Source organism: Pungitius pungitius, chromosome 2 (genome assembly GCF_949316345.1).
Source record: "Pungitius pungitius chromosome 2, fPunPun2.1, whole genome shotgun sequence".
Lineage (NCBI taxonomy): Eukaryota > Metazoa > Chordata > Actinopteri > Perciformes > Gasterosteidae > Pungitius > Pungitius pungitius.
In genome coordinates this window covers 21,838,983-21,866,173 of record NC_084901.1, presented here as the reverse complement: position 1 = coordinate 21,866,173, position 27,191 = coordinate 21,838,983, and the positions used below count along the sequence as shown (strand labels likewise).

General features: G+C 40.7%; 1 protein-coding gene across 2 annotated transcripts in view; it reads right to left on the bottom strand.

The window, feature by feature from the left end:
- The window catches only part of pcdh11 (protocadherin 11), a 118,458-nt gene that overhangs the window by 23,521 nt on the left and 67,746 nt on the right, over positions 1 to 27,191 (bottom strand). For both annotated transcript variants that reach the window (XM_037460124.2, XM_037460122.2), the window contains 2 exons: positions 22,843 to 22,878; positions 18,543 to 18,741 (listed from right to left, as the gene is read on the bottom strand). In XM_037460124.2, coding sequence (XP_037316021.2) covers positions 18,543 to 18,741; positions 22,843 to 22,878 — 235 coding nt within the window. The remainder of the gene's footprint in view (positions 1 to 18,542; positions 18,742 to 22,842; positions 22,879 to 27,191) is intronic.

Sequence of the window (27,191 nt, the reverse complement as noted above, 5' to 3'; positions counted from 1 at the left end):
CTGTCTAGTTTCAAAATCAGCTGTCCATGTTTCCAAAATTTGGTCTAAAAAAAACGTATATCTATGAATCTTTAAATATCTGTGAAGGACATCCTATACTCAAAACAAAACAATTATTCCATATTCAGTTTGTATCAAGAGGTATGGCGTAACTCAGCTACAATACTAAAAGAATTGCTGGAAATATGACTCATGGCAGTCCATTTTTCGTTTCTATTATCTTATAAACAGACTACATGCATATTGCTCATCTTATAATTAGTCAGGTTAACTTCCTTTATAAAAGAGTATTTTTTGGGCTTTAACTTGAAGGAATTATTCTGGGCAATGAGAGTATAATGGCTCGACGTCAATGATCTAAACTGTGGTTTTTAGGAAACCATAATGAGCCTGAGATCCGAGTCTACCTTTCTTCCATCGCTACGGGCAACAGCAAAAAGTCAGAAAACAAGTCAAGGCGGAAATGGAACTCATTTGCTGGGAAATATATTTGTTACGCATTTAAACTTATTTTAGCAGCCAAGTAAGTTATTCAGGAACTCGGTGAGCAACTTAATCAGGGCAAAGTACAAATGTGAAGCCTGGACTATGGTTGGAGACTGGCTTCGATCTTGCTCGAAGCGCCTTGAAGTTACGTCGGAATTTAACAGCCGCTCCCACAGATTTGGCTCTCCAACATTGTAGAGGCCTTTAAAGGCCGGTTCATCACTCCTTTTAGTTGCAGACAGCAGGGAAAAAGCAGTACTGAGATATGCTAAAGTCATAACCACATTTTGCCCTCCTGCCTTGTGCGTTTTATCAGCTGAAGGAGTTCATGACAGAATGACTATTGAACTCTGACTGTCTCCATACAAACAATTTTTACTATTGAGCTTCTTTTGTGTAGGATGGAGCTTGATTATAAGTTCCTCTTACTGTCAACCAGAGACAGAGTTTGACTACGGAGTTGCTTGTCAACAGTGCTCAGCCCCCTAGTTGGCTGGGAGCGTGCCTCACATCAAGTCTTCTTTTTAACCTTCCCTGAAGGAATCCTCATTTCATTGGGAAATTCTCTTTTGTTGCAAGGCTGCTGACAGACCTGGAGAACAAAAAATACAATTAAACAATTTTCTGCTGCCGACACGTCTTCGAGCACAGCAGGGTTTGGGGGCAGAAATCTACGGGTGGGATTTGGCGCCATTACGAATGCTATTAGATCTGACTTTGATTGACAAATAACTATCCCAGAGGCCCAACGAAGTTTTCCCCAAATGGATATGGTTAACGCTACCGTCCTGTTTATTCTCATCATCAAAACACATTATCTCCTGGCTGGAAATGCCAAAGATTGACAAAAGTGACTTTATTATTAATATAGTTTGATTGGATTGATTAATAACTAGGCTTAGCATATGACGTGTTTTTGAATATGTTCTATGAATTAATCATTCATTCTGTCTTTCAAAAGCCGCTCTGTTTTTTCTTCTGAGATTTACGCAGCAGATGCTCTGAAAAAGTATTGCAAGTTACTTTTGCTGTTGACAACAAGGCAAATCCTCAAATGGGAGTAGCCTCAGGATTTCTTTCTTTTCCTCCTGAAAGTCTACGGCTTTATTGCTTTGTTGGAAAATAGTGTTAGATTTGTCGGAGGGTTGAGTGTTGGATTTTGGCATACCGAGTGCTAGGCTGCATCCTTACATTTTGTTTCCCTCCAGTAGTCCAATTTCATATTGATGAGCTCCGCAGCAATTCAAATTGCATGTCTTCTTCAAACATTTAAATAGCAAAGAGAGCAATCACAGTCTTTGCTCAAATCCTGCCTCTGTCGAAAAAATGCAAATGCTATTGCTGTGAGTGACAATCTGAGAGAGGTACCGTACCTGAAGCAGGTCGGATTTGGCAGCTAATAAAAACAGGCTTTGTCTTACGGTTATGACATGGACACAGTGGGTTGGAAATGCAACCACGCTGCATGATGGATCCTTTGTAGTTCAGCTTCCACTGAGGATCAATAGCAATACCGAATTATAATTTCAACATCTTTTTCAATATAAAAATCGCAACTTGCTCTCAAGAAATGTGCCGTGCTGCATATGTATTTCTCAATGGATGTCAACGACATAAAACAATAAAGTCGGATGCCTCTCTGATATTTGCAATGACGTCCATGGAGAGACCAGTGACACATGTTTCCAAAATAGAGGTCTCAGTTCAAGTTTTTTTTTACATGAATTATTTAAGTAATAAAAACATACTTCTGTGAATTAGCACTTGGTATGTGCAATTGCTCTATTATTCGTTCACCAATAAAACTGATCAGCTTCCTAATGCATTGTTCACATAATAGTTTGTGAAAAATGATAGATATGCCAGCAATTACTTGACACAACACAGTATAGCTCCTAATGCCTTTGGAACTTGCTTAGAAGAGGGTGGGCAGTATATGTTAAGCAATTGGCTAAATTGGCATAGTCTATTTTTTTATATTGCTCATTCTGGATCGTCCCAAGGAAGTTGCTAAAACATGATAATCCAGTAGAGGAAAGGAGAATCCCTATAGACCCGCCTCAAGCTCTCTTTCAACCCTATTAAGAAATATTATGCAGCCTTCCAACGAAACCTAGAAATCAAGCCTTCGCTGCCTGCAAGCCTTCTTTAGCCTCCCCCTCTCTGGCTGAGCAGGTATCACAATGAAAATCTCACAGCACCAGTCAAATAACTAATTAGTAATGAATGATTACCTTTGACAGATATCCATGCATAAATTACATCATTAAACATTACAGTTTAGCATTGTGTTCTATTCTAATTTGATGGTATTGATCATTCTGAACAGAATCAATACTGTGTATAAGCAAAAAGGGCTATACAATAATGAAAAGACATGCAGCGGCCCCCTATGCACTGTAAGGGGCTGTTGCGAACCCGCAGCTCAACCAGGCAAAATTCACTTTTTTTTGTTGATAATTTTCACAATGATTTAAAAGAGCATAGCTTTCTCACACAACTAAACCAAATCCCAAGAGGGCTTTATAGAAGAGTGCTCTGCCTGTTTTTTGGCTATTTAGGTGAGTCTGCCTTGGGCAAATCGTGGGACTCTTCATCAAATGTAGCAAAGGCGCATTGGCCCGGAATCCATCGAGGGCTTCACTTCCTGCTCTTTCTCTGTATAAGGTAGCTTGATCAAGATATGTACCTTCTTCCGTTTGAAACATAACGTTCCTTTATTTTCATATTACGAGTTACGTGTAGTTTCTACTTACAAGGTTGCGGAAATTGAGCGAATTTGAGCTTTAGCTAATGTCTGTCTCTAGTGCTGCAAACAACACTTCTCAACACACTATAACATAGGGATTCAATCAGGTACAAGAAGATGTTACAATGTGACATCCGCGTACTTCACTCACAGAATGTAACTCAGTGTAACTCAGCAGAGCTATTAAAGACACCAGCGATTCCTTATGGATATATATTTCTTTATTAATGGGACTTAACAGCCCAACGTCCCAGCTAAATGTGGACGATATATAATCTGTCACACTTAGATGAATATTTACCTTGACAGACAATCTGTTGAACTTGAAGAACTGAAGATCGAACTCGTAAAGTGTTTTTTGATTTGTTGAGAAAGTCATTTGAGGAATTTTAAATACAAAGTTATTCCACTAGAAAGTATTTTGTTATTATGTTAGATTTGTCATCGGCCCTATCAAATACAAATGATAAAATATTGAAATACGTATTTCAAATACAAGAAATACTGCCCATCTCTGCATCCGGGCCCATTAGTAGGCCTGGTTTACACACACATTTCTTCGACAGGGTGCAGGCAGACAGAGCTCAAACCAGAGTACACAAGCTTCTCCACTAACAGAACACTTGCAGTGCAAAATTCCAACATTTTGACTGATGCATTAAGGGTTTGATATATTTGATTTGTTTTAGGTTGCATCCAAAGGGGAGCAGCAGTGGTGCTAAGGCGCCGTCCGGCCGCATATGGCATTGATATTTCGTGGAATTACTGGATTTGTGTGAGGCTTTGGTTTGGTTTAAACTCAGTGCTTTGTCAATAACTATCACGGCTGAAAATCTTAAGAGTCCATGCAGTGTTCAACAACTCCCTTAAAGGCTGTCTCTCTTGTGGCACATATGTCAATTTGTCCGGTGATTTATTTGTTGGCTAACAGAGCTGGTGTCACCTAACTCAGGTAGACAGTGTGTGTACTTGTGTGTGTGTGTGTATGAGTCACAGAGAGAGAGAGAGAGAGAGAGAATGAGCAAGAGCGAGACAGACTATACAATGCAATCATACTTGGCTTGCATCCACTCACACTATAATGGGAAAAGCAACGTGCAGCCATAACTCTCAGGAGAAAACAGGGAAAGATGAGAAAATAAGTGGGTCAAGCACTAGGCGTGAGGGGCAGGACTGGCAAAGAGGACACAACAGAAATCAATGCACTTCTCAGAGCTTGCTTTGGTGGGACATCAAACACCAGAAATGTGTACTTTGGTGGTAAATTATGGACTGAAAGCTAGAGGTGCCCTGTCTGAGTTTGATTATATCATTCCCAAGGCATTCTTTGTCATCAGATCTTGTGAGTGCATAATAGTTGTGTATTTTTGCTGTTACAGTAAACGCTACCCCAATTGTCAACCATTATAGTGCTTGTGTCCCAAGGTAAAAGAAATGATACATCTCTGGACTTTTGGGGTAAAAGAAGATAATCACTGCGGAAAAAAAACGGTACGGTTCGTTGTTACCACAGTTACAAGGCTCCTTTATACGAAGTACTGTATATTTAGATTGCAAGGACCCGGGACACAGGTGCACTGATAACCCCCATTTCTGTAGCAGGTGGCCAGTTCCTACTTATAACACCTTCAATTGATGACATTGTCATCCTGATAATTTCAAAAAAAGGGTATTTTAACAGCCATCATTTCCTTTTCTTTCCTCGCCCCAATACGTCAAATGCTTCATTTTTTTCCAGGCTGAAACTCAAAATAAACGTCTTTGTCTTCACATTAAGTTACATTCAGGTCCACGTACACACAAAGGTCTAGGTCCATCAGTAGAGCGTGGTCGGCGAGACATCAACCCATCAGCTTACGTGAGTGACGTGGTTAACAACACTAAGGTCTCGCAACAAATGAAACCTAAAACAGAGGTTTTCTGGTAGTGGAACTACCTCACATGTTACGCTACGCCAGTCACTCTGAGCGTGTAAAAGGACGCAGATGCGTTTCCCTTGGAATTGGTTGAAAGCCTGGGGAATGTTGTGGAGACGATGAGCAGTTCCTCCGTGCGTTGAAGACAGACGTCGAGGGCCACTGACCAAGCAGAAGTAATGGACGCATTAGAAGTGACAGTGGGTTTTCTGTCGCAGCAGGAAACATGTTAAATAGAAATATGCAACATATAGCACCCAGCCCATAGAACCAATGGTCGGATAGTTGCTTTCAATTGGACAACACTACAGCCCCTTAGAAATGTTTACCTAACCTGGCTGCACAGATTATTTTTGACATTTTGACAACTTTTGGAGCTTTTGGCTCAATTACCAGGGCCGCTGCTGTGGGAAATTGCAAAGTGCTTTGTCACAAAAGGTCCTTTAGACGGGGCTTTTTTTCTATAAAGGGATGAACATATGGAATCCCTTACACACACACATGTCAGAAAATTGACCATAATTTGGACCACTTAAAATACAAAATGGAACACTTTCTGTAGAGCAACCAGGCTTGATGGAATCACGGGTGACCTCAACTCTTTTTCTGCCTGCTGCATCTCTCTGTATTTCTGTCTCTCTCTAACTACATTGCACTCTGTATCCTCCACTTGTCTGTTTAATAAAGGGCAATAAAATATCACAATTTAGCTTAGGGAATTCACAATGGTTTATTTTAATTGAAATATATGCAATATATGTTTGACTACTGGATGGAGTTTTGTCTACTGTCATCATCATTTTAAAATCACGGCTTGTTTAGTGTTTTTTTTACCATCATTCACAGAACTGAAGGAATTGGTTTATAAAGGGAAAATAATAGAACTCTTCCAGAGCCCTCAGGGGGAAATCCAACATTTTAATGTCATATCTACTTCATATTGTGTTTGATTTTGGTCAGTGCTTTAATGCGATATAAAACACCATGGGTCCAGTTCAGGGCGAAAAAAAAAATCCCATTTACAAATCATGTCCTCGTTTGTTAGTGCCACGGCACCTCAATTACCCAGTGAGCAGGTTTTTATTTATTCATGCAGACAAAGTCACGTATTCATGAGGATTAACCCGAAACTCGCTCATAGACTGGCAGGCACAGATTGCATATTTTACCATATGAGGAATAGCTGACGCGTTTACCCTCAGAAGATTGAGAGAGAGCGAGATGAGAGGAGGAGGAACGGCTGCGTGAGCTTTTGGGTCACTCCATGGTCAGTTTCACTAACTTTATTCTGATTTGTGTTTTCAAGAATATATAAGAGGGTATTATGAATAATATGAGTGTAGTGAAGGAAAAGTGAAAGAGCATATGCACTATAGCAAAAGATGGGGATTTGTAACCCTGCTCTACATTTTCCCAGTGGAATATGGGCTCTGTATCTGGAACTGCCGATATTGCCCAAAAAAATCCAAAAACAACATCAAACTATACAAATAACAAGCTTAAAACTACACAGAAAATATATGCATTGATTCCTGTAACTAAAAAGTCATAGTGTTACACTGAATGCCAACCAAATACATTCCCTCCAGATCAAGTGTAGTCCCTATGGAAAATATCAAATCATCCTAATAGCTAAAGTTCTCTTCAGAAATTGTTAGGGAAATCCTCTGTCCCCTGTCATATTACCCACATTTATCAGGATGCAGCTTAGCCATTACATCTGGGGGTTTATCAAATTATCTGCACGCGGAATGGCCGAAAAGGGACACATTACAAACAGCAGCTCTTTGTCTGAGCTGCTGCAAAGCAATATTCCGGGATGCTGCAGCAACCAAAAGCAAATTATGGTGAACATAACACAGAGTTCAGTGGAGCGTTAGCAGAATGGATGGCCCTATCCTGATTTTCTATCTGTTGGGACAGATGTCCCTACGTCTCTGTGACTCGCGAGGTGGACGGCCCTGTAAGCGATGGCAGATGCTTTAAAGGTAAGACAGATGGATTTTGCCAGTGTTCAGTGAAAGTAGGCACATTTTTCACTTTGAGGAAAATGAATATTAATTGTTTGAAACACAACAATGGAAAATATAATGATTTGCTGGAAATTAAAAAAAAGAAAAAAAGGATTGTGATGTTGAAGTTGAAAGAACAAGATTTCTCTCTACAAAAGGTTGGAATTGTGATAAAGCGGCATGTTTTTAATGCTTTTCCTTTTCACATCGACCAAAATTAAGAACCTCTTCACCTGCTTGACCTTAAAAACACCCTATGGACAGCCCAGACTACAGTATAGAGGGTCTGATTGGTCCTGAACCGTGAAAACCAGTCTGCAGCTGAAAGAGATTCTGTCTGCTTTCATCTGCTGTGGGAGTAGTGGAAGAGTGGATATATTAACGTATATTAAAGTCAATGACCGTGTGTTCGAGAGCTCAAAGGCCTCCGTCTGCTTCACATTTGTATACGTATCCACGTATGCCTCTTATTTAAATCGCAGCAGCAGCTGACAACATGCCCAAACCCAGTATTTCACCATGCCTGCACTGTGATATCGAGCTCTCATTGTTGGGTAATTGCCACAGACGGAGAAAAAAAAAATATTTCATTCAACGCAATCTGTGGTAAACTGAAATCAATGAGGCTGAATAGTGTGATTAAAATTTGATCGGATCACTGACGACCAACAATGACAACAAACATGGAACAGAGCCCCTTTTTCTTTGAACACACAAAGCCGCTCAGTGGTTTAAATGTTGTTCACTGTGGCCTGGATAATGGCAGCCTATTGATCCTTTTGGAATTTATTCTGAAGCCCCAACTTTTCAGTGCTTCACGTTAATTTTGAATAGAGGTAGTGGCACTATGTGAGACCTGGTTATTGAGACACACTGGGAGACTTTTGTGATTGCGTTCTGAGTCGTTGAGCTGCTGTGTTTGTGTTTGATCTCCTGCAGCAGGAGAACCACAGCGAAGAAGGATCAGCGCGGGGAGCCATTCAAAGACCCTTTAGCTCGTCAATGTTAGTGTTTTGTGCTTCTTACTTGTACAAACATTTGCTCAACTAGATTCAGATCAAGGTGCACGTGTAGGAATGTGCCTCTGCATGCCTGGTGCTTGAAAATCTGAAAAGCACGCGCTTTCTTTATCTGTGAAGGTGACTGTGATTAAGACTAGAAGAAGGCTAGAAGAAAGTAGGTCATGTTTTAAGCTTAATGTATGACGAAGTTGGAACTGAAAGATAAAGATAAAGATTTGCTCCCCTACCCCAAACTGTTTTTCTTCAAAGCTTAATTTAAAATAACAGAAAAACACACACGTGTGGTGCGTTCAGTTTTGTTCTACATTGGACTTGATTACTTTAACATATTCTGGCGTTTTTAATGCCAATGAGAGCATTAATAATGTATGTAAGGACTTCCTTTAGGGGGATTTCAGTTGAGACCTGAACATGTATAAGAAGTTACGTTGCAATGGTTGTTTTTCAATAGTTTGTTAAATAGTTTTTGTTCCCTAAATCGTCCTTTACACTGCATGAAATACAAGCCAGCATGAGACCCTGTGGCACCTCTGTCCACACCACCGTGTGTTGCATTAAGGGTGGATTATGTCATGGACCAGTGACTCCCAGATGCGACAGCAGGGCTGATCATCAATTATTATACCTCAGTGAATCAAAATGAGCATATCCGCTCATTTCAACATCCCCAGAGCTGGCCTGTGGCGGCTGAGCGGCGGCTTAGTGCACCTGTAAGCCCGGCGACACCAGCCGGAGCCCTCGCTGAGGCGGTGGGACATGCCTCGAGACAACATCTGCCTCCCCTTGGTGACCTGCCGAGTTAAGCCAACTGCAGAATCAAGGGCAGGCTCGCAGAGGTCCCTGATTTTATCATAACAAAGAGTACCGCTGCTGCCTGTCTGACTGGCTTCAGGAAACGTTCCAGTCTATTTTCTGCTGGCACTGTGATCTCACTCTGTGCAACGGCGTTGTCTTTCACTCCACATTTATTTCATTTTCTTGCCTTAATGTTTAAAAATGAACACAGAGGCATACAGATTTGTGTCCGTGGATTCATGAGCCAACATTACTAGGAGGAAAATTTAAAATAAAATGTGTTTTAGCAAACTTTGAAAAAAAGGAAAATCCCCCCCGCAAAATATTTGAAACATGCTTTTTGCTTTCTCTGTGTTAATCCCATTATTTTTGCATACTGACAATCAGTTCGGTGAGGTGTTTGTTTTTTGTGAAAGGGATGCATTAGTCGTCACGAGGGAGCCTCAGTATGACAGATGTTTGACACTTGAAAGTTCAGTGGACCCCTCTCTAAATGGAATCAGGACAAATCAATGCAATCACGCTGGTGTCTGGGGGGCTGGGGGGGGGGGGACAAAGGGACAAAGGGACAAAATCTGTCCGCTGGTTTGCAAGAGCCCCTGGCGAGGATTAAGCACCAGATCTGCTTCCCCTTTCTGCATGGAATGGCAGACAGCTGACTGACCGCACGAGGGCTACGTCGCCTTGAGGTCCACACAGATGCTGTGTGCCGGGCAGAAGTGCCTCTCGAACTTGACCACGGTGAATGTGATGAGTACCTCGGCCCGCTCGCTGAGGAGGCTACAAAACAACACGGTTTATGCGTTTCAGTGTCAAGACCCTCAACGCCCTCTGTCATTTTCTGTTAGGGCTAACCTGTCTTGCAGGGCCTATCTGGAAATCTACTCCCTCAGCAGATCCCATGTGAGAAAGTGCATTCCTACTCGTTCTGCCTTCCTGTGCTCATGCTGCCACACCGTCACTCCATTTGTCAGGGATACTGGCCTTTGAGTGGTTTCCGAAATGTGTTTTTTTTGCCTATGAATACCAATTCATCAATCGGTATGTGCATATATTGGTGCATTCCGATACAGTACATGGGGCAGTAATCCCATCCATGGGTGTGCATTCAACACCTGGATTAAGTCACTGGGGCACCTCAGGATGCAGATTATAAAGCGCACTGTAACCAGCATGTTCTATTGTACCCCAACGAATTGAATTAACCGCTGTTAACTTCATGAGAATTCCAGTGCGTCCTTGTGTGTTTGTGTAGGTGTGTAGGCGTGTGGCTGTGTGCGTGAGGTGTACTGTGATTCCATGCCAGTGCTTGTGAAATTAATGATTTCACAGGAAAATAATGCATTCCCCACGAATAACACATTTGACTTGAAATATGCTAATACGTGAGATGTAGACAGATGGCATCATAGTTGTAGCCGTCTGTCATCATATCATTGATGTCATGGAAGCAATACTGCACTAGTCACTATGAATTGAATCTCATCAAATCTGCGGTTTATCTCATAGTGATTTCTTGACGAAAAGTAAGCCAGAGACAACAGCAATATAAATTTACATTGGTCACAGCGTGCCGTTCTCCAAGCAAATAATCCTTGTTTTTGTTCCGTTTTATCATCTGTCACAATACAAAAATTAATTTTACTCTGATGCATCCAAAATGTGCTCAGTTTGGGACAATGCAGCTTTTAAACAGCTCTGCCATACAATATTCTTTCAATTCCGGCATGCTGTTCTGCAGCATATCAAGACAGCCCAGCTCAATAACATTAAAGGCTGAAAGAGTTGGTGAAAATACAACCCCTGTGATGCTGTGGTCCGCTCAGCCTTCAGGAGACATATTGATGCGCAGTTATTTTGGTCAATAAGTCCTTCTGAGCAGAGGCCATCCTTATCCTTGAAACCGACTGCATGTGAAAAATGAGAAAGGGATGAGACCATGCATTTTAATCTGTCAATGCCGCTATATCTTAGAGGGAGGAAGAAGGGATGTGGGGAGATGGAGCATGTGGTGTGTGTGTGTGGGGGGGGGGGATGCACTTCCTCTAACCCCCATCTCAGCCTCACTAATGCAGTTGTTAACAATAAACCATACCATCGGTTCCCGTGAAATAAAACACCCCTAAGCCCAGGTATAATGACTTTATTGAAATACAAAGCAGATTGACCTCTGACCTTATGAAATAATTTATAGAGCATACATTCTCAATTATGAGATTTTACATATGCACAGGTGTAGAACAATTGTCCTGTTTGAAAGCCAAAGAAAGACCAGTCCCCACTACAGTCAGTAACACAATGCATTGTGTTGACCTGGGAAGTGACAGGTGTGCACTATGTTTGTACAGTTATATATGGGCCGGGGTGCATTGAGCCAGATGGGAGGGGATGCTGGGAGGGACAGCAAGAGTTAAATTTCAGGGGAAACTATTAATACAAACACAGGCTCTCGGACTAAAAATGAAAACCAGTGGGGTATTTTTTTTGTGTGTAAAAAGCTATCTATAACAAATGGCCTTGAATAAAACATTAGCGCATCTATATTTTATAGCTTCCCATGTTTCCCCCTGCTTCTGAGGGGAGTGAAAGTTTCTGCTCTTTCAGACAGGTATGACCTCAGCTCTTCACAGTGAAAGGACAGCATGGTTCTTGAAAAATGTTGGGACGTTCTGGTGTCTACAGCTGCGGTGAGATTTTTTTTTTGAAGTTTAAAAGTTCAATTTATAAATGATCTGGATGAATCATTTTTTATGACTGCTTGATTCCAACCACATTAAAACAGGGATCAAAAATATGTGATGAGAGGCCTTTTGCATCATGTGCCAAAGACACTATTAGCATCCAATAAATGGCTTGCCCCCTTTTTTAAATCGTTTTTTTTTTTTTTCAGGTGTGTAGCTGTTCATTTTTAATGATTTGTGTTTGATGTTAGAGATCCTATCAACTACATGGAATCAAGGACTACACTAGTTAACTTCTCTAGATCACAGCCTTTCAAAGGTTTAATATGCTGTCCAAGCCATATTCCAGTTTAGGCATCACAGAGTCATTGGAATGGAAGAAAGTGAATTGCTGGCTGGGGGCCTTTGAGCCTCCATTCTTGTTTGAAGCCTCTCCCTATCCCCGCCGAGCTCAGAATACATTGTCCAGAGACAAGATCAAACTTGGCAGCTATTGATCCCATCCCGAACCAGACACAAGACTTACTGAACATGTTAACAACTTCGGAATGAGTATTTTAATTGTACAGGTCTTTAAAAGCCTACTCAAGTCACAGTGCTGCTGAGCGAATTTGAAGCAGAAGCTCTTGGACGGTCAAACATGGTGTCACCCCGCCAACTTCCTCCATTTAGTTCTGAGCTCTTTGCATGCTCAAATCACGTCTTTAAGGGCACGCCTGAGCATTAACTAATGTTGAAATGAGAAAGTATGAGGAGGTGCATTAGCAACTTAGAACATATGTACCTCGTTTAAAAAGTTATTTAATTGCCTGATTAAAAGTTATGGAAAACCACAAGATACATATTATTAAAAAGGTTCATTTATATATGTCTAGTAAATAACTAAACAAGCTTCTATCAATTCTCTCTTTAATAATGTGCTGTAGACATCTGTTCTCAGTTGTAAACCTGCTTTTCTGTGTCAATTAGGTTATAATTTAGCCCTCAACGTTGTGATAATGTGTTGAAGTTCCATTATGTGTGTTTTATTCGGCTAATGACATTAAAGCTCTACCAATTATAAGGAAATTGTAAATATCATCCGCTGAATTATTGCAGTAGCCTATATTTCCCGGGCTTGTCCTGTATCGATTATGATGTTTGTACTAGAAAGCCTGTGTCTCAACTTCACAGAAGACTATGGCAGAGCAACAAAGACGGGGCCTAATACTCTGGAAAAGGAGGTTTCTAACATGACACTTCTCAGTTGTTTGAAATAGGGTGGAGAGAGATTTGAGAGCTGAGTTGACTCCTTCAGATCAATAGCTTGTGTCTCTCTCTCTCTCTCTCTCTCTCTCCAAGAAAACTGGTGTGGTATCTGAACAAGATAAAACAAGGGTTCCCCTCCACCTCACCTCTGAGAACTGAGCACTTCCGCAAAATCCCAATTGGTTGAAAAGGATACAGATGAGTCCATCTAAATCCCCTCCTGACTCAGCTGAAGACCCCCAGCGGTCAGAAAAAGGAGGGAGAAACCCCCCCCCCCCCCCAGATCATCTTAAAAGGAGAGGTACAATCTATGTAGGTTAATACTCACTGTTACTTCATTTAGCTCTGTTGCAGGCCCGCTGGGGCAGCTGTAAAAAGTTCTGGGAGCTTGAAGGCACCAAAGCTTTTATTTATTTATATGATGGAGAATATATAGCAAGAAGCAAACGGGTGAAAATGATGTGAAAAAAAGGAGTTTGAAGAAGTTATCGTGTACGTTGTGAAATAACCGCGAGAAAAGGAACGGCTGCATTACCATTTCATGGCCGGCATGAATTAAATATAGACACCGCAGACAGAATATCACTGATAACGTGACAATTTGTAAGGTCACGATGTGAGATGAATTAGAAATCCCTCCTCCAGCTTTTAAAAAACTAGCAACGTACACTTAAACAAGGCACCTGCTCCTCGATGACTTCATCGTCGGCGCTCGTTTGTCAGCCGGCGATGACGAGATGGTAAAAGCAGGTGTTAATGTGGATAAGAATATCACTATCAAAGAGAACGCCTGCTCAGGCAGATTTACACAAATCAAAAGTTGTGCGTGAAAAAAAAAAAAGAAACTAAGCCTTCTTACAACAGTTCATCATCTTTCCAACCTGTCGGCCAATTATCTGGATCTTCCTACATCGTTGGACTTTAAACTCTCTGAACGAGGGTCCTCTTCTCCTTTGCATGTCAGCTTAGTCTTTCCCCCTGGTCGCTGATGACATTGTAACACTAATTACAGCTAATTGTTCTATGCTGAATGGGTTTAGTCACATTGCAAATGATATACCATTGGTCAGTGTCACAATGTTTCCACAGAAAAATTCAATGGGGAATGGAAATTTGCACAAATGAATGTAATTAAGAAGCACATTCATTACTTCTAATTGCATCTGAGAACCCTCAAAGTGAAACTGAGATTGGACTCATATGAATAATTAATGTAGCTTGCTCAACTGAACACTATGGCGTTGTTGCGTCACATAATGATGTGCTAAACTATTGGCATGTACGACAAAATGCATGTTTTACACTGAGGCTGGTGCCTCTAAGTTGAAAATTCCAATCACAAACGACTGACTTTATTTTCATGCTACCTCTCAAAATCTCTTTCTTTAAGGGCAGATTGTGTCTAGACAGTCAAATTCCGATCTTAGCGCACGCTTGGAATTGGTGGCCAGACACACTGGAATAAGTTGGAGATTTGAAAAGTATTAAAATTTCAAGTGTTCCCTTCACACTGAATTTTTCCAAAAAAAGGCTGTTCAAAATCAGTCAACCGCAAATTCAGTCTGAGAGCTATAAGGCACATTTTGGACCTACAGAAATCAAAGCCTTGGCAACGTAACCCCCACAAGGTATGCACTCCTGCAAGCCTTTAATCAGATTATATGTCTACTGGCATCAGATATTATATAATGATCTACAAAAGCCTTCCATATGTAAAATTGCACAAGGAAAACAAATACAATTCATCAAACAAAATCATTGATAGAAATCTGTTGCTTGATGAAGCTTTTTCCTTTGGTAATAAGTCAGTCGTTTTTTAATACACGAGGAGCAGGTTTAAAACTATAATCTTATTATACTTGCAGTGTTTAAAAAGGATTGGCTTATTTTAATAGCAGATTTAGATCTTAGACAGACAAGGTGTAAGCTGGTCATTTGAAAGCCATATGCCACAGATTAAGATACTGCACTATTTCATGTTACTTCCAGAGACTAATGCACTGCTTCAAAACTGCCCGTAGTGAGCTTCGTGTAAGTGGGCAAAAAGCACAAGCTCTTAAATCCCTCATCTCCAACAACAGGGGAAAGAAATAAGTATATTACAAACCACCCAGAGAACAAAATTGTGTATTGTTTGAAAAAAGTGAAGGATTTAGACTCAGGGATTTGCTCCCACTTTGCTGCTCTTTGTCTGGGGGCTTAGCTCTGTGTGCTGTTCATGACATGACGATTCCCATCATTCAGAGAAAAAAAACAAAAAACTAAGTAGGACATCAAGTCAACAGCAGACTGTCCAAAATGAATATACAGGAGTTAATCGTTCCATGTCAACAAATCAACTGATTCACATTAATCAGAACAAGGCCATCGCTCACTGTTAAACAAAAAAAACGACAGAATCCCGAGCACTTTGTGAATCCAGGGAAAGTCACCCACTCCTGATGCCCCGAAGGTCCATCTCCGTTTACCGGTATCAAGGTTGTAACTGTACTCGGCCTCTGACGTCACCTAAAACGGCGCATCTTTGTTATCTGATGGATACAAACATCAACTCCTGCTTCTGACATTTGATCAGGTGCTGCAACTTGGCCCTTAAGGGACAGGTGAGATTCACCCTGCCTAATTGTTTTGGGTGTGCACGTAAAAGCCGGCTGTCAGACCTACGGGGGGGGGGGCCGACCTAAAACCCACACGCTAATGACATTAATTTGCAGCTTTTATCTATTTGCCGAGGCAGAGGAGGAAATATCCAAACCTTTGGAACAGCGTGCAACAAAAGAGGCGACGGCACAGAGAGACTGATGCCGGGCGGTGAGGAAGCCCCGGAGGGGGGATCAAGAGCCTATAAAATGAACAGCCGCCTAACTCATAAATAATAGAAACATAAAATGTCATATGAACTTTGTTTCAAGAGTGGGTGGCCTAATAAAGATGCAGGTTTAAAGAGGAGTTGAGAAATTCATTGTCACAAGAAGGCCACACGGCTCGCCTTTGGCACCCACAATTATTCAGCGCCAGCTGACATTCTGTTCCGAGTTGAAGCAACTTCACGAAACAATAGTGCGTTTCACTCCTGAAGTTCTCTTTCTGGCGACTCGACGCGTGAGTCATTCCGTTTCTCAGCTCCACTTCCTCTGCTTCACTTGTGAGTCTTTCCATTTCCCCTGTCCCATTTCCACTTGCCCTTGTTCTTCCTGCTTTACAAACTCGGTCGACATAACAAGAGATAGCCAGCGCCCCGCCAGCCTGGTGCTCATTGATAAAGCCATATCGTATCCATCTTAGACCCCCCCCACTGTGTCACCAACACACTCATCTCTGAGACGGTCAACATGCAGAGGATCCATCTCTCCTTTTGAACTGAGCATTACGGTGGGATAGTTCATCTTGAACCTCCGGAAAGAGAAAATGGAGTCGGATGAGTCAGGCATCTCACTCTGTCTTCAAATGACGTACCAACGGGTGTGAAAGTGTGTTAGAAATCACTTGCTTGATTATAGTTTATTTGGGGTTTAAAATGAATGTATTTAAATTCCAGATTCCTGTATTTCTAAGCAGCTTGGAAATGAAAATAATACCGTACATACTGTATGTGGAAGCTGAATAGCTACATACAGTATATTTCATAAGACATTAGGTATATGTATGTAAAATGAATCAAATCATTATCTGGTGAATATACAATACAAACCTCAAATATGATCTGTTTTTTATCAGTGAAATTTGAATTGACTTTACTAATTTTCAGTGATAAGTTTCAAAATAAATATTACTGGGAGCTTCCTGGTCAAATAAGTAAAATGTATTTTCTAATATCAAACTACTAATATGCGACTCCAATTTTGCACTCTTGTATGGTTAGTGTGCTAACCTCTGATTTTTAATGCAGCAATTTGTAAGTGTACACATGCATTTACCACATTAGCATGGTCTTCTATCTAAAACTAATCCAATTCAATGAATATTACCCCAGAGGGGAAGTGGGTAATAAGTGCAGTGTTTGAGTAAGTGTATGAGGTAGGAGATGTTTATGTCACTGAATATTAATGAGATGATGAGCAATAGCCTCTGTGTGTGAATGAGTCCCATATATGAATCACTGCTGTCATCATGGTGAATACATTAAAGGGAACAGCTGGGAGGGAGGTTTGTTCATTAGATGTATGCGTTTGGATATGTGTTTATACACGTGCCTGGTGTACAGATATGTGTGTGTGTGTCAGTGTGTGCGTGTGTTATGTGTTTTGGGGGGATATAGAGGTCAGCTGGTTGTTGGAAAAAAATAGATGTCCTACTGTTACAATATCCTCTTTATCAAAAATAGACAAATCACATATGGGGTTGACGTTTGCATGTAAATGAACACGAAGCCATCGCCAGGGTTTCACCCATCCTGTCTGAGGTCTAACAAACGCAGCCACAATCACACGCTGACACCCAAGGCCCAGACGTGTCAGTGCAGCTGCTGCGGAGGCAGATGCACCGAGAGCTTTTTGTCTCACTTACAACTACGACACAGTGGCTATGCTGCACGTAGGCGCATGCAAACCAATCTATTTCTTCCTGCGCTCTGGATTTTTTTTGCAATATTAAACAGAAAACAAAAAAAAAGTATTTCTTTTTTGACAAGAAACGCAATGTCAGAAGCATTTCTAGCAATGACACACATGAGCCAAAGGAGGAGTGAAGGTCTGCTCTGATGTGAGCCTCCATCCAGACTGCAGTGTAAAAAAAAAAATATACGCAACCCATCAGGACTAGAATATCCAGCTTGAAGTCAGAGGGTTGGTATGTGACAAAGACAGGGATATGGGACTCAGAGTACCCTTGTTCATCTTAAGTTGGAGCAAAATTGTTTCAGCAGCATCATTGGCATGCTGCTTGTGTTGAATCTCAACTAAAAAACCCAGAATCCTCTACGGTGTGTCTTCAGCACACTTCTTTTCTCCCTCAGCCAGTAATTTGAGCAATGCGTTTGAAACAAATCTGTTGTATATGTATGAGGTAGGAGTGTTGATTTCCTGCTTTTTGTGGAGAACACCATTGGGCAGCAAGCCAGGCAGCGACAGCTGTCTCGTGATTCATTTGAATAAACTTAGTTCCAACTTCAGAAGTGCAATTCCTTTACCTTCTACAGCATAGCACTGAGCAACATTGACAAAACTCAGCCTTACAAAATTAACAAGCGATGATAAAATGTTCACACTCCCATGACAACATGGTCACTGTTTGTTTTGATCAAATCCAATTACTTTGCTTTTCTAATACAGCTGAGATTGTTTTTGTTTTTAAATCTCAACCCAGGGGTTTTATTTTTCTCTTTTAGAATACAACCCTCTGTCTTAGTTGATATTATTGTGCAACAAAACAACCTCACAAAAACAGCATGTATAGCATAGAAACTTTTCTGTTTAACTAGTTTGTCACCACTTTTTTTTTTTCCAGAACATTGTACCTTGTTAAATATCTTGTTTCCATGACAATCACAGCTGTAATCCCAGTGAATCATTTTACCGTCTAAAAACCCAGATGGAAACTACATAATGGAAAGTCGGCCTAAAAAAATCACAACAACAATAAAAATTTGAACAATAAATGAATTTCCTGTTGTCAGAGCCAAAATCCGTACTCACTGGATTCAGGGTCTGAGTTTCCATCTCCCTCGGTGCGGCTGTTTGGGGATGTTTGCTCATAGTACTCATCCTGGGGGAAACTCAGGGGGAGAGGTTGGGTGGTGCTGGCAGTGCTGCTTGGCTCTGGGTCTCCGAGCCCGCTGTCACTGCAACTCTCCTGTGAGCCGTCCGGAAGATGGAACGTCACGCGGCGCTGGGTCTGGAGCACACCAACAAACAAAGCAAAGTTCCGTCAAAAGTGTGTCCTGCTTTTATAAAATGCACTTAAAGTGTGGCAAAGAAGCGAAAGGTATTAGAACCAAAGGCTGAGACTTTGATTCGTCTTGGGGACCGCGGCGGTGTGGGCATTTTACTTTGAAAGGTCTGGGCTTCTTTGATTCCCCAGTGGTTTACAGAAGTTCATGCTGCGACCTTTCTTTGGAGCTATAAAAACAAAACACGTCTTGTGTGTGTCCGCTAACATGTGCGCGAGCTTCCTCCAGCAGCCACACCGCACACATCTGGACCACAGTGGGTAATCTGTAATGGAGATATCGCTGATTTGATCTTTTTACTTTGAGTTTGACAAAGAAAAGAGGACTCAGGCGATCTGACTTTTAGATGTATCCGTAAAATTGTCACAGGAAAATATACTTTAGCTTGAATTCAAGAATTCACATGACTCCCAGAGTAGCGCCATACTGCATCACAATGTAAAGAACAATAAAAGACATCAAATATAATTACACCTCTGCTACGGTTGTTGCTGGGAATTTTATTCATCCCATTATTCAAGCTGATGAGGGATTTATTTTTCAAGAGCGAATCCAACTGAAGCACAAATTACTGTGTTGATTTACTTCATCACTGTAGCAACAGGAGCAATATGTGAGTCCCGAATTAAAAACATCATAAACACATGCTCCCTTAAGCTCAGGAGGAAGCGATGTCTCTGTGCCAACATGTTTTTGCTTCGCTACCAGTGCATAGATAAGCACTTATTGTCCTTGGATAAGACTGAATCGGGCACAAAATAGGAAAATAGGAGAGAGAGAGGGAGATGGAAATAAAGCCTGGAACTAATGGAGGACACACTGCCAAAAAAGAAGTGCACAAAAGGCTTCATTTACAAAACTATCAGAGAGGGTTGACTAACCTAAATCCACACAATTAGTACCCCGAAGGCACAACCGCATGGTTTTCAATGGGGTGATGTTGAAACAGCTAGCTAAAAATTCTATTCACTTGATTCGAGTAGATCCCGAGGCCACACATATATTCCAGTTTCAAGTGGTAGAGACACATAATAAATAATAATGTAAAAGACGTCAAAGACAAACAGAAAAAGAAACACACAACCTTTAATACTTGGAGATAACTCCGAAACAAAAGTTTTTTGTTGGTGGTTGTTTGTAGTAGGAGAATAATAAAGAATGCCCTTATTTCTGTTTGAGAAACTGGACCCAAAATACATTGTTTTTGTTGTTGCATGTGTTGCGACGCCTTCTGCAGACAAACGCCAGGGTGTATTTCTATGGTTCAGCATCAGGAGGGATGCTTTTCTCCCACCCCTCGTGTGGTTCTATTCACGTTCTATGACAGAGATGAATACTTACTGACGAAATCATATAACGTGTGCCATGTCTGCCCACGCTTTCAAGTAGTCTAAATATCTACTTGTCCTCAAACAGCGTTGGCAGCCATTTCTCAAATTACTGGGTGATGCACGCAAACAGCATCGTCCAGGTTCCTTCATGAGAAAGAGCCCACTCATGAAAGGGTGGCTGCTTCCTCTCTACATGACTCTAATTATTCGAAACTTGCTCCAACAATGGCATCCAAAATCTATTAGAACAAACAGCTGTCCGCGACAATTAGTACATAATCATTTTTGCATAAGGGAGTGTCTTCATTTTAGACGGTTGTTTATTCAAGCCCATTCAAGTTGCTGCCAGATGTTGAAGAAAAGTCTAATTTGATTTCACCACACGCTCAATACTAATTTGTATTGAGCTAAAATATTAATTCCAATTAAACACTTAATTGGTCTTAAATAAATAAAAGTTTAGAATGAATAATGAAAATGTTGAAAGATAAACACGACAAACAAACACAAACATTCACCAAGGAGTCAAGGGGAGTGTTTTGCTAGGAATTATCACTTATTTGAAGAAGCTGCCAGAAATCCATAAAGCAAAGACAAGCTGTGGTAAGAGATATCAAGACCAAACAAAGCCTGTTCAACCAGATAAAACACTGCCTTGAGAAGTATGTACACAGCGATAAAAGGAACAGCAGAGATGCATGCCAGGGTCTAGCATACAAGATGCAGGCCATTCCAAAACCCTCCCTCCGGGATTCACCCAGACCAATAAGCAGATTCACAGGTTTCTGGATTAATAGTGCGTTATATTTAGATATAGATGGTAGGAGAGGCCAGGTGGCCGCAACCTTTTCCTTCGGTAGGTCGCAGCTCTTTCTGTTGTATTATTAAATATACATTTGCAGCGACTAAAACGCTCTAGAAATAGCAGGGAGTTAGTGCTGCGCAGAGAAGGACTTGGCTGACAACCTCCTCACTTTGAGTGATAAACAGGGACCACTTAGGATTGAATCAGGGGAGATTGGCTCTGCCATTTCAGATAAAGATCAGCTTGCGGGCACACCTAAACATGCATAAAGCTGTTGAGAGGAGATGGGGATTTGTCCTGTTGCACATGTGCAAGAGAAAGCAAAGACAAAAAAAAAGCAAATGGCTAGGTGTTTATCCTGAAAAATGCTGTCCCACATGTCCCTATTCTGCATAATACCGCAATATCCACTCAACTGTTAGTCATCTTACTCTGCGACTGCATCCTTTGTTTTTCGACATGCTCAGCCTATTCGGTGTGAGGTGACGCCGCGTGTGAAATGATGATGTTAGCGGGAACATGCAAGTAGGAGGTGATTGTAGCAAGTGGGTTGAGAGATGTCTGGGTGATTTTTGACATCAAATTTGAACATTCTCAACCAATGTTGAGTCATATGCCAGGATGATCTTCTTTCTTCTTTTTTTTTTCAATTGTACCGGGTCCTATACAGAACTGTAAGGATCCTGAGTAGTAAACAACTAATAATCTGTAGTTATATATTAACCATATCATAGCAATATATCTGCAAATTGCTGTATGAATCCAAATCAAATAATATTAGAAAACATTTAACATCATAAAAACACCAATGTAAGACTGGTCTCCCTCAAATTACAGCTGCAGATCATTCTACAAGTCAATTCTTCTTCACATCTCCGAAGTCAATAAAAGCAAATAGCTGAATCGTGCCTGAGTGTATTCCCCCAGTCTGTCTGACCATCAGTATGCTGGAACTTAGATGTGTTTTTCTCCTGTGAATAGGACTAGATTTCCCAAGTGTAAGACACTAATAAACCCACCACCACCAAAATACCTCTGCTGATTAAATGCATGCTCTACTTTATATATGCGGTGAATAATATTTCTATTTGGCAATTACCTCAACCAACTGCATTTCAGCTACGTTTGTGGCTATACTATTTACCTGTTCCCAGCTGGGAAAGGTTGCATTGACAACAGTAGAAAATTCAATTCTGCTGCACATAAAAAGTCACAATACGTTTAAGATGCTTGCAATTCTAATGTGATGCAAATTGGTTTAAAGAATGTTTTCTGTGCATAAACAATGTGCAACATGACCAGTAAACATTTTTGTTCCAGTAGAGTGTAGAATAAGGCAGATAACTTTCAATGTCTCAGAATGCTACAATAATACTTATATATATATATATAAATATGTTTATATATAGAAACATCATAATAAACCTATATCTGTTTTTGGCCATCCTTCTGCACAGTGAACTTTGTCGTAGTAGTTTTAGTGTGATTTAGTGTGATTGTATCTCGCCCTCACCTTGAGAGGCCGTGTGTGACCAAACTAAGATTGACAGGTGTGTTGCTCAGTTAAATTGATTGTATGAGCATCTAAAAAAAAAAAAAGCAAACACACCAAAGGACAAATATTCTGCCGGTAAAGAGCATGCATGTTTTAAACGGGTATTGCATTAGTTCAAATAATTTACTACATGGATGGTGGTCCTCTCAGTTAGATAGCAACTTTAGCGAAACATACAATTGAATTACAAGTAGAGTCCTGAACAAGAATCATCGCAGTTGGACAAAAGCCAAGCATTTTTAAGACATAAAAATAACATCTTATTTTTTTCACAAATTACTAACCAATGTGAAACATAGTAATTGATGTTATGGTTACGGCATGTACATGCAAAAGGAAGAGAAAACATACTTACATTCATAGAGGTTATCTTGCCAAGTTGACAGGCCTCCTAAAAAGACAGAAAAACATCTCACGTCACTGTTTGACTGCAACTCTAAAGAGCAAATACTGTGGAAATGTGTAGGTGTTGCCAAAACTGCACTGTTTGAATTGAGATTTAGGATACATTTTTTTTCTCCACAGAACCAGTGCACTTTGAAGCATATTTCCATGCTCAGTTGGCACGCCAGCAAAACGTGGCCACAGAGTATAAACCCTCTCCCCAGAAATGTAAAGAATAGGGCGAGCCTGACATCCTGGCAAAACACGCCATACTGACTGACACTTTGAAATAGATGTTTTCTCTGCGTGTCAGAAAGGAAAGTGGAAAGAATATCAAATGAAGCATCAGAAATTAACAATAAACAGCGACAAGCTTCTAAATTGGGAACAAAAGACAACTGCAAGCCTGCAAAATAGAAGCCTCTCTCTGGGGACGGAGATGACTCATGGAGAGATAAGAGTATTTAATTTTTAATCACCAATTTTGTTTTCTTTGTACTGTGTATAATAGTATAAGTACATGACTTGATTTTCAAAGAAAATAAAAGAAATCTGGCAGTGAGAAGCCACTTAGACATGGAGAATCATAAAAGACTGCTGGGGAAGAATGGTAAAACAATGAACAGGAAACACATTCTTGTCAACAGATTATCCCATTATAATTGTTCACCGAGGGATGCTGCTACTAACTGAGCAATAGAGCTGTACACCCAAAGCTTTTCATCAAAACAATACGGAGCTGCAAGGCCTACAACTGAACCAAATTATCTCCGAACTTCTGACAAATGACCACCTGGCAGAGAAAATCAATGTCACCGTAGATTAGTTGTGAGTCGAGGTGGTTGTGGACATATTTAAGAGATGTATAAAGGTAAACACTAAATCGGTGCATTGCCATGAGGCATAGACACGGAATATTGTTGACTACAGTGTGAATAATATCAATGTCACGAATATGAACATGTCACTCACAGTGTGTCTCTACAACAGGTTCAAGTTTTCTATCTTTTATTTATATTTTGTATTAAGGTGTTTATCATTTTTAACACCAAATAATGGCGGAACTAATGTGCTTCAATGCCACCTCACCTCTGTTTTTGATGAATAAATCGTTGTTGTTTGATGTTATGGTAAAACTGCTTAACCAGCACATAATGGCAAGATATAGTGGATCATTTGGAAAGTCAGAGCCAAGACATTTCCCACAGGAGCTGATGGAGACTAAGATATTTGGTAAACATTGGACTTTTCCAGGTGGAGAGTAACAGGATGATTTTACATTTATTTTTGTTTTGCTGGATGTGAAAAAAGGTAACTCTGCAAAGATTATGAGAAAATATCAACACAATCAAGTACAGGACTATCCTGCAAATGTTAAACATATGTAGGTTATGTTTAAAGAGATCTTCGAACCTTGTCATGAGCTGCTGAGTATAATTCCACTGCACATTCTATGTACCACGCACAGCTGTCTGATATCATGGCTGCAACACGCTACGGCACAATCATCTCTAGATTAATTGAAAGGGATAATGCATGTTTAATAAACGTGATTTCTTGAATACATAGATTAAAATATATATATGCATGTTCTTCTCTCATCATTTATTGCATAATTCAGCACACCAACATTTGTCCAGACTCATTTGCATTCAGTGACTGGTCATTTGAAGCAGGATTTTACTTGGCTGCCATCAAGCCGTTGTTTCTTCTCCAAGTAATGTTTTATTCAGCATCTCGTGACACGTACTTCAGGCTAGAGACCTTGCGAACCAATTAAATATATGACAATGTACATGAGGGATCTGAGAAGGTGACCTATGCTTGTTACATACTTAGATGACGTTCAAAATAGTTGTACATCTCATTGCAGGAGAGGTTTTTTTCTCCTTTTTTTGTACTTACTATGGTTTGGTCAATGACCTTCTCTCTTCATGTACGCCTCTCAAACTAACCAAAGCACCCACATGTGTGCCTGGGAGAGAGAGTCATGCTCAGGTGCATTTGTTGGTGAACCACATCAAAGTAGAGAGGGGTGACTTAGTGAGCAAAGGCAGTGGAACTCGAACCAAGCCTTTGATCACTCCAGGCACTGTGATCATTAACATATTGGATAAATAATTGATTTAAAACACCAGATCTTATTGTGCTATGTTTCTGTATCCAAATGAATCCCTATTTTGGGATACAGTGGGCAACACGATTAATGAAAGCATGTATGTAGGTAGGAGCATATTGAACACTGTAACATTGTACAGCCTGCTTTCTAGGGCTGCATGGTATGGCCAAAAATCCGTATCACGGTATTTAGAAAGATTCTGACGGTATTCCGGTATGTGACGGTATTACTTTTTAAAGTAAACACATTCATTCATTAGCCCCAAAAAAGGACCGCCAGCTAACCGAACACCTGTTCGCCGCTTGCTGGCCAACTTGCCTACAACTGGCCGGCGAGTTAGCTTGTTAGCATGTTAGCTTGTTAGCGCTTTAGCTTGTTGTTGCTGCTAGTGTTTTCCGCCGGGGGCTTGACAGACTTTGCAATTAATCGTTTTCTCACCTAACTTACGTCGTATTTTCCAAAACTGAAAACCCTCCAAACAGACACAGCTCCTCTGTTGTGTTGGTGCGTCTCTGGTCTCTTCTAACCATGACTCAATCTCAACACACGTGAGACATGTAGCTCCGACCGCTGGGTGTTAGATGTTTGATGTAAAAATAAATTCTGCCGCCTGCCCGAAGACCAACATGACGTAACACCGGTAATTCATACCATACGGAAATCTTAACCGTTTGAACCGTGCAGCCTCTCTGCTTTCACAGAATACACCGTCTTTTTTTTTTATTATTGTACCATGTGAAACATTATCTATCCGTTCCCCTGCGCTGACTCACACTATCAATTGGAGGCCGGTTGGAGGGCTGCAATAATCTGTCTCTTCCAGTGAGGATCTGAACTACAGCACAGAGGTGAAAGGAAACGGGTTATAGTCAAAAGGTCGGTGAGAGTGCATTGCAGCTGTGCACAGGTTGCTGGAGGGGAGCTAATATTGGATCTACAGTGAGGCCTGCAGAATGCAAAAAGACAATGAACCCACTGCGTGCATTCAGAGGATATTAGAAAGAGAATTCTCCATCAGCTTTTGTACATACTCTACTTAATCTCCTTCAATACATTTACAATATGAAAATGAACCTAGATTAATCTAGGTTTCTAACTTAGAAGAGCAGGCCAAAGAGTTCTGCTTTTATTACTTTACATGCGTATAAGCATTAAAGCTAAGCAATATCCTTTACACAACTATTGGGTTGTCAGTAAAGGCACGGTCGGTTGTTGGTAATTTCATTAGTTTGTGATTGTGTTTCATTTTAGAAGTCCTGTACTGTGATGTAGCTACAATAAAATATGAAGCTAACCGGAATGCCAGCTCTTCACACGAATTGATGGGGAAGCAAAAGCATACATAGAAAACTTATTTAGCTTAAGTGATCATTGTTGGCAAGCTGTCACAAACGTACTTAAAAACACCTCATCTCAGTCACCTGATCTCAAATGACTAATCGTGAATTTTCTTGTTCTTTCCATTTCTTTGATACAATTTTGCTATTGACATTTATGAAATTGATGAATCAGGGCCTTGCCATTGTCCTTGTGCTCATTTTCAGCAATTACTCTGACAGGTGCCAAAGTGAACATTGACTTCACAATCTGTGCTTAAACATTTTTACATGTCCCAAATAATTTGTCCGACCTCATCAATCCGTCAGAAACAGCACATCGCCACATATTGAGTGATATGTTTATTAGCAGTAAGGTCCAGGTTTAAATTTGTTTTACCTCTGCTTTAGTTTGTACGCTTTGCTGCAGTTTATAAAAAAAATAATTTTCAAGAATGTATGATGTGATAACTTTTAAGTTAGAATGAAAGCTTTAAAAAGGAGCTCCTCCCAGGGGTCCCCATGCTCCTAATAGTTTAACACTAATGAGATCTGCTGTTCCCATCTCTACTGCCTCCCACATTACAGAAGTCTTCATAGGGTGAATACCTTTGAAGGTGGGGAGAAGCGCAGAGCGAGGCAACGAGACAGGAAGCATGCTAGCTAGACATATTCTCTTGAGCTGCCAGCGTGCTGCTTTTCAATTTAGCCAGTCTTCCTGGATGAAGTCTGTGAAAATAATGGTCAAGCAGGACTTGTCAGGACTTGTCAGGTCTGCTCTGTGCACCAGAAATATCTGGCCGGTGTGACAGTCTTGGACTGAAGCTGTTTGGAGGAGGCTTGGAAGAAAGCAGTCGGCCTGCTATCGAGTGGTCATCAACACAG